General features: G+C 44.8%; 1 protein-coding gene across 1 annotated transcript in view; it reads right to left on the bottom strand.

Annotated features, from left to right (window-relative positions):
* Positions 1-7,585, bottom strand: part of arhgap23a (Rho GTPase activating protein 23a) — a 67,568-nt gene extending 59,983 nt beyond the window's left edge. Inside the window, exon 1 of the mRNA XM_026164288.1 lies at positions 7,165-7,585. Within this exon, the coding sequence (XP_026020073.1) occupies positions 7,165-7,173 (9 nt within the window). The 5' untranslated portion in view covers positions 7,174-7,585. The remainder of the gene's footprint in view (positions 1-7,164) is intronic.
* Positions 7,586-8,599: the final 1,014 nt, after the last annotated feature.

Genomic DNA, 8,599 nt, shown 5'->3' on the forward strand with positions numbered 1-8,599 from the left:
CCCTTAAATCTCTTCTGAGAGACAGAGAAATAAAATAAACAGACACTCATGGTTCCAGTAGCAGAGCACGGAGTTTCCTTCCTGCTGGCTGAATGTGTCTGCTGCCTCTTTACCTTTCACAGATCTTTTTCCTCTCTCTCATATCACTTCCTGTGGCATGAGGGAAAACAATGGCAATGAGCTCGGACGATGAGATATGTTTTCCAGTCACATTCGGGAATCAGTGAGTGCAATATCATTCAACATGTTTGCATCAGATTTCTCTGCTGGTTACCGATGAATCAGTAGGATCCAGAAATAACTCGTATATTAATAGAATGACATAAGCTCCAGATCCAGAGGCAAATGTTTGTTCCTTATTTTCATACCTTTAAAAAAAGTCCTGTAACTTAACGTCACATGGTCACATCCTTAGACTTTAGTATTTTGGGCATCTTAGGACGACTATTTCCTTCTCCTAAAACATTTAGGGGATTAAAGTGTGTTTTGTCTTTGGATCTGAGTCTTTGAAGTTAATCCTCTGCCTTCACAGAAGAACTTATTACAAAAAGATGGAGCAAGTTTTACCATAAATAACTCAGTTCAGAATAATCAAGCACCCCCAAGGTCTTCATAACTTATAATCTACAACATAAACATCATCAGACTTTCTGAAGCAGCAAGAAAAATCGTCTCAAGGACCTTACGGCCATGACAGATCTGCTTTGTGGTGCACATAAAGCCACACCTCTTGCAGTATATACAGTAAACTGAATAATCCCGTACGCTTGAAGGGATCATACCCTAATCCCAGCATTTCTCTGGCCTTAAAACTCAGAGATAAGTTTGTCTAGACATGGCCTTAAAGGAGGGTGTTCTCATTTCGGAGGAGACGTGAGACCGCACAAGAGAAACGTTTTGACAGATTTCTAACCTTCAGAGAGGTCACCACTTTTTTAATATAAACATCTATAAGTGCTTAAAACAGTTGGATCACATGTGTTAAATGCTTTTGTCACGTTTCTGAACTAAAGTCATAGACTGAGATAAAAGGAGTGGATTTGCTCACTTGTAAAATCTTTGAATTCAAAAGGAAAGTCAGCGCTGTTTTCCAAAACACAGATCACTAATAAAGATGTTGATCTACAAGTATTAACCATAAATCTGAGAATGAGGGCAGTGCTTTTTATAACAAACTGAGATGTGACGCTTTTTTCCTGCAGTGTTTAATGGCCAAGACAGAGAGGATTATATACTTTGCTCGTGGAATTAATGTAAATGTGCACCATCATCATTGTTAATAACAAAATAAGCAAACATCGTCTTATTCTAGGTTGGATTCTGTAAAAGGATAACCATCTGTTCCTTTGCTGCTCACCACAGAGATTTCCCTAAATAGATAATCCTCGCTCCCAACCCTGAAAGATAGAAACTGAGCCACAGTGGCATCTGGATGCCACAAGGGGGCTCCATACCTACAAGAGATGGTGAGATACAGTATGAGGGTGGAGAATAAAAACAAAATTAGGTCCTTGCATGTAGCTCAGATGAGTTTTTCCATTTTATTCCCATCTATGGGGTTTCATGTGATTTAAAGTGATGACAAGGATTTTAATGAGCCCTAAAAATGGAAAGAAATATGTGGCCATGTGAGAAACGGGGAAGGGAACAGTTTATTCTGGACATGAGAGCCACAAAATCTGAGTCTGAACTCATGATGTGATAGAGTCGGGTCATTGCGGTGAATGAAGGAAAAGTTGGACAGTACAAAGGAGAATAGGCCAAGAGGTCAGCGGGTCATGAAGCTCAGGTCATTACTGATATGCTGCCGTGGCGCCCAGTAACTTTAGAGCATCCATTTAGCTTGTTAGATGATCAAAGTAATGAAACAGCAGCTGTTCATTACAGACTGACATACTCGTGCAGCACCTCAACCACTGAAGTCAGCTGCTCTGAGACTCAAGGATGACAGAGCAGGAGTGGGAATAGATAGGGAGTCGAAAACATGTCAAACTGATAACTGAGCACGCCAAACAGGCCCATTAGGTTAAATTGGACTCAAATGGCTTCCTAATTGGACGGTCTCCCAATGCAACCGATAAACCTCATTCCTCTGTTTTGGCTGGTTTATCCCTGCTCAGCTGCTCTCGTCCCGTGTCATCATCCTGCCGTTCCCTGGCTGGACTGATGCAAAGTGCTGCTGACAGGAAGGGCTTTAGCCACACTGGCTAACCTTTGACCCCTGCGGGAGAACCCCCCCCCCCCCCTCCGCTTCTGCCATCTGCATTCATTGCTTGCCACTTAAGTGCATTGAGGTTGAGGTCCTAAGCTGAGCGGGAGATGTTTACTTGCTGGAGATGGGTGTCCTACTTTCTTTCACGGGACAATCTGTGCGTTGTTTGCCTGCTGGCCTCGAACAGTTGGTTATCTCCAGCCTTAAAAATTCAACTGAATTAAGAACATGAGCCCTGTGCTAAGATACTCCACATGCACAAACAGCTCTTTATACCTGACATGAACATGATATTTACAATATGTTTAAATGCATTTCTGCATTTTAAATGTCTTAAAAATGAGTTGAAAGGATTTCTGTGGAAAAATAGAGCCTAGAGAATAGATACAAATCTAAAATTTTCTCTTTGAAAAATCAACGAGCCGCTTCTTCTAGACTCCCTCAGAACAAGTTAATTTCTTTTGTATATTTAATCAAATTGTGCGAAATGTTACCTTCATGTTATGATAAAATTACTGAGCTACATCTCTCAGTATAGACACAGAGGTGGGTCAAAAGCTCACACTTCTTCCAAGATGTTGGATGCCTAAAGGAAAAAGGCTAACAGTATGCTATTATGCACACATTTCATCATATTCAGGCTCAAAGGAAAGTTATAGAAAAAATCATGCTGGAAAAAAATCCAAATTTAAGCTTCGGATGGTGACGCTTAATGTTGATTTAAAATGGGTTTGATGGCCGGCTTCTGTACATAAAAATTTACAAGAGATTGAAAATGCTGGAAATGATAAAACACCTTCTGTTTGTCTCTTCTGACTTCAGTCTATAGAGCTTCTTTTACTATGACAGCAATGTTTTTCATAGCTTTGATAAATATACTACAGCCACCCACCCATCAATTGATTTTCTTAATCACTTATCCAATTCAGGGTCATGGGTAGGCGGGGGGTGGATCCTAATCCAGCTGGCTGCCAGTCTTTTGCAGAGCTAACAATGAGAGCAGACCATTGTGCTGCTCCACATATAACTAATGAAGCTGACTACAGGTTCTGAGAGGTTCTAGTTTAATTTTTTCCTTTTATAGATTTGGTTGATTTTACATGAAATGGAAGCCTGCATGAAAAGTATTACACTGATAAGCATGTAGTAGTACTAGAGCCTACTTGCTGCTGCAGAGACTGTGCATAATATGGTGACAGCCATTTGTACCATAAATGTCTGCAAGGAACTATGTACCTCTGTGAACTCTGCTTTCCTACAGCAGTGTGGATATATGTCATTGTAACTCCCCTCCACTCAGTGTTACAGAACTCATACTGAGACCAGAGAAGCTCTAAACATGGGTAAAAATATCAATATAAACACTGAATGACTGTATGAATGAATAGCATTAATTATCTTAGCAGAATGCAAAAACGCTGCTGACAAATTCTGGGTCTTTCACACTACTTCAACACACAGAAAACATAACCAGCTATAACAAGCATCCATAAGAGGATCTGCCGCCAGACAGAGGTCCCGACTCCTTGCTCTGATAGGTCAGGGTAGGTCAGAGCTGTTTTTGTGGCCGTGGTTTTAATATCACGTCTGGTGACTGTTCGATTTCAGCTTGGATGCAAGCGCACATTCAAAGTTTATCTTTAACAGTCTCTCACTGTTTGCTGCCCCGCGGTGAGAAATTCTTCAGAGTGCAAAGACTGAAGGGCTGTAGACAGGAGGCCTCGGGGTGCCATGGGTGGGACATCAGATTAGACCACCTGTTCTACCATGAAGCACACACACACACACACTCCTTCTTTTTCTTTATCCATTCCTCTCACACATTTGTCTTTTACATTCTCTCTCACTATCTCATTTGTAACCTAATAAGACCCTTTCTTCACTAACACGCACACACACAGGCACACACACTTTCACTCTCATAAAATATCTCCCTCCGTGGCTGCTTTGCCCTGAGCTAATTCTGACTGCATTCCATTTCAGTCACATCTATGGGAAACAGACAAAGCAATTTGCCAGATAACTCTGGCTGACAGCCACAGGAACTTACACACACACACACACACATAGATATATATATGCACACATATACACACTAAAGTTACACATGTCGCCCAGCCTCCTTTACTGAGCCTCCAGGGAGCTGTACTCAGACAGCAGCACAAACACAACAGCGTCACCCCTGTCCACATGAATGTGCCTCATCCAGTTGTATCAGGGATTCCCTCTGATGTAGTGACACACTTTTAAATGTATCTATCATGCTCTGCCTTATTTTCTGTCATACACAAACAGCTGCAGTTGTGGTTGCTCATATTAAGTTTCACATAATAAGTTCAACATATGTGCAAGTAGTGCCGGTGAGCCAAAAGTATAATTTTTTTTTTGGGGGGGGGTTTCATCTCTTGGATTTGAATGATAATAAAAAGATAGTGGGTATCCTTAATATAGCCCTGTCAGGCACACGACTAAGACCGCCTGCTGCACCAAGAGTTAGTTTGCAAGATGCAGACAATCAGAAGAGAGTTGGCGTAAAAGGAGACGAGCTGAAACAACTTGTTTTAGAGTGGAAGAAGTGTGGGGGAGTGCACCAAGGCCTAATATAAAATAAATAAGGTTTACTTTAAACTGTGAATCCTGCAAATTTACTCCAGTGGAGTCCAAGGATGTTACAGTAGAAAGAGTGATGTGGTTCTGCGTGATGGATGCGGTCATGCAACTCCATCTCCGGCCTTCGAGTTCGCACGCCAGCAGTCACCACAAGCCCTGCCCATGTCTCCCTTAATGACTATTGATCACAAAGCACTAATGACCCACGCTGATTTGCAGTTAGTCTAATAGTTTAATCATCCTCATGGAAGGAGGCGCTCTGAACTAAGAACATTTATAAGCCTATAAAACCAGAGAGTGCAGTGAGGATGAGGATCGTGGCAACACTCGGACACAGAAGAATGCATCGCAGACGGACTCTGAGAGTAAGAGGTGTCCCGCTGCTGCCCTGGATTCTCTCTCACAGGCGCTTTATCTCACAAGCCTTTTTCCTGTCCCTCACTGAGCCTCTGCCCTCCTTATCACTGCGAATGTACATGCGTGTCCTTCAATAGACAGCTACAAACAGAAAGAAGGACAAAAGCGTGTGACGATGCCGTGTAAACTTTGCAAGCCTTTCGATGACTGCAGTAAAGCCCGCATGCCTCTTTTGCATCCACACGGTGATATTAGTGCATGCTGAGGCTTCCAACTCTCACTGTATCTCTAAACGTTTCTCAGACTTAGACTGTGTACCAAGAACCATCTCGCGGCTGCTTTACTGTAAACACACCCAGGAAACAAAAAACAACAGATAATGCTTCACAGTCATGTGAACAGGAAAGTGCTACTGTATAATCATACATTACATCACAATATAGTCCATCTATTAAAATGACACTGACCCAGCTTTAGCACTGCACCAAGGCCACGCCGTGTCAGCATTTCACAGCACTGCGGAGTCTTATAAATAGTTTTTGTTTCCTGTGATCTATACTGCACAGTAAGTGACACCATTCTCTTTTTTTGTCATTGTTGTTGCAAAAGTGAACTGATACTTTTCATGAGAATGTGTGTGTAAGACTTGGTTAATAAGTCATACGTGACATTTTTAGGTCCTCCAAACACATCGTGAGCTCTCTGTTACTACCTGAAGTTTGCTGCTTGGGTTGCTAGCTTATACCCCTGCCTCTAAGTATATCTCCACCCACAATAACAAAGACACTCTGACTGTCTGGCTAGCAGCAGTCATGACATCATCCCTGCTGTACCAAGGGGGCTAACATCACCCCAACCTGAGCAGGCAGACACATACAGGACAGGCACGCCCCCACCCATGGACAGCATGAATAATTAACCCCGAGGCAAGGGCTGGGCTTTGGGTGTGTCACCTATTTACTCCGTAATCCCTCCTCTTCTTCATCGCAAACCTGATGCTCACACCAGATCCCCTCTCAGGAGCATAGAGGACGCAAAGCAACAGAGTGAGACAGGGGGAGGGTGGACACGGGGGATGAGGTAATCAATGAGCAGGAGACACATTTGAGGGCAATGGAGGGGAGATGCGAGAGGGAGGGAGACTTGATTGGTGTTGCTTCTTGTCTCTGCTCCTCTAAACCATCCATCATTTTGCTAAACTACCAGCAGCTGCTCGCCTCCACCGTGGAGACAACACCAAAAGACAGCTGCAGCAATCAGCCTGCAAACAGAGCTCTGAGAAACAGGTCATAAAATACACCAAAGCAGTCACAAACACTGTCTGTTTAGGGCGCAAGAGAGGGACATTCGACATGCATCAAGTTACAGCGCTGCACATGTGGCGCAGGCGATGAGACCTATTGCAAAGGCTGTGACATGAGTACACAATATTTCGGCTTGCCTCGGTCTCTATCAGTAACGCTCTGGATGTGAACACTGTTGCACGACATCCCATCCCCTTACTCCTTCCTGTCTGACTCTAGGTGAAGGTGCCACTCGCTTCACGACATGTTATCCTGTAAAAATCAGCCACACCCCTGTTTTCATTCTGTTCTGTTGCTCATCTCCAAAGTGTTCACCTAAGATATGAGCCGGTGATGTTTTGAACTGTGTCATCTCTCCAGAGGCCTGCCACTTGCCGGCGGCGACACCTTTGCCGGCCCGGCCTCTCCCCCCCCTCCCCACCCACTCAGAGTGAAAACCAGCTCGCCGGGGGTGAATCAGAAAACACACACCGTGGGTTCGGCAGCATGCTGTGCAGTTGGTTTTTGCCTCGAGGGAATGAAAACAGTTGTGATGCATGTTATGAATAAACCAGGAGCCGCTGCTGCGTCTGCGCTGCGTGCTTTGTGTCAGAGAGGTGTGGATATGTGGAGCACATTAAAGGTGGTGTTCCCCTTCACTTCCCCTTCACTTCCTCCCCTCCTCCTCATCTCCATCCTCACCTGGTCCATGATTTCAACGAGTCTCCTCCCTCCTCCTCTTCCCAGTCATGGCACAAGATCACCGGCTGCCTGCCTTCTCTCTTTTCTTTTCCTGGTTTAGTATTCCCAGCAGAAATGCAGTCCTGCTCTCGTCACACAGGCGAGGCAGCCTGGCAGCCGAGCGCTGCTGCTGCTGCTTCGCCTCTCCACACAGGCATAACTCTGTCTCTGAGTGTGACAGCCTGAAACATCCAGCTAGACACTCATCTTTTGTCCTTGTCTCTGTTTCCTCTTCTTCCCCTGCCGCTCTGGGTGACAGCTAGAGGGGAAACAGTGTGCACGTCCAATTCTCGCCTCTCTGCTTGATGGCCACACAGAAGGAAGAGACTCCCGCTCTCCGCTTTCGTTCTCTTTCACTCGTTCCCTGTGTACGCTGGCCTCGCCTCCTTTCCCTCCCTCTCCCTGTCTCCACTTCCCTCCTCTCCTTCCATCTCCCCTCCCCCTCCTGCTGCAGCTGAAGAGAACCAGAACAGCAAATGAGCGAGAAGAAGCAGCCGATAGAGGAAGGCGGAAGGCTTGAGATTGGCTGCCGGGAGCTCATGTGACTCCTAGCAGAGGACCCTCTACCAGCTGTCCAGCTCATGCTTCCCTGCAAACCTCTGTTGCCATTGACAACAGCTGCCCGTGCAGCTCACCAACCACAGAACCCCTTCACGTAAAACCATTGGCTGGCAGGATTTATGGCCCCCGCCTCCTATTGTGAGGGGAGCATGTTGGGACGTGTAGTCCAATCTGTTGTCAGGATCTGTTGGGCGTTTAAGAGCAGATATCCCCGTGCCCCCAGGGAGAAAATAGTTCACCCGCAATGCATCAGTGTTCCAAATGAAATGAAAAGAAAACGAGGAGTTTGTGGTGAGATGTTTGTATTATTAACACTAAAAACTTTGGCAAAAAATGACTAAAAACCACACACGAGAGGAGAAAAGACCTCGAGAGCCGGGCATTCTTGGTCAGCCAGGAAAAAGACATCCTCTGCCATTTCCCTCACTGCCGCCACAGAGGGAAACTCCCACCCCACAACAACAGGAACTCTAACACTGAAGGCCACGGCTATAAGCACAGAGGCACTCCATTTCCCTTCCCTCATTCTCTTTTCTTTCATTGCCTGTTTTTTTCTTTATTTGCTCTGCCTCTATCCTCTCCACCTCCCTCCATCTTCACCTATTGTATTATTATCACTACACTCTCTATCCTCTCAATCCCAAACTCCGGCTCACTGGCAAAAAGTTGCCGGAGGTTAAAGGTGCCACAGATACGAGATGTTATTACAATCTAGTCACGCGGGTTCTGATATTTGAACTTTGAACACATACATATACATTAGATTCATCATATCACAACATCTATTATCATCACCATCTAAAATCAGGAGACGCCTTCATGAATGGAAATATAG

This window comes from Astatotilapia calliptera, chromosome 4 (assembly GCF_900246225.1).
Source record: "Astatotilapia calliptera chromosome 4, fAstCal1.2, whole genome shotgun sequence".
In the NCBI taxonomy this organism is placed as follows: domain Eukaryota; kingdom Metazoa; phylum Chordata; class Actinopteri; order Cichliformes; family Cichlidae; genus Astatotilapia; species Astatotilapia calliptera.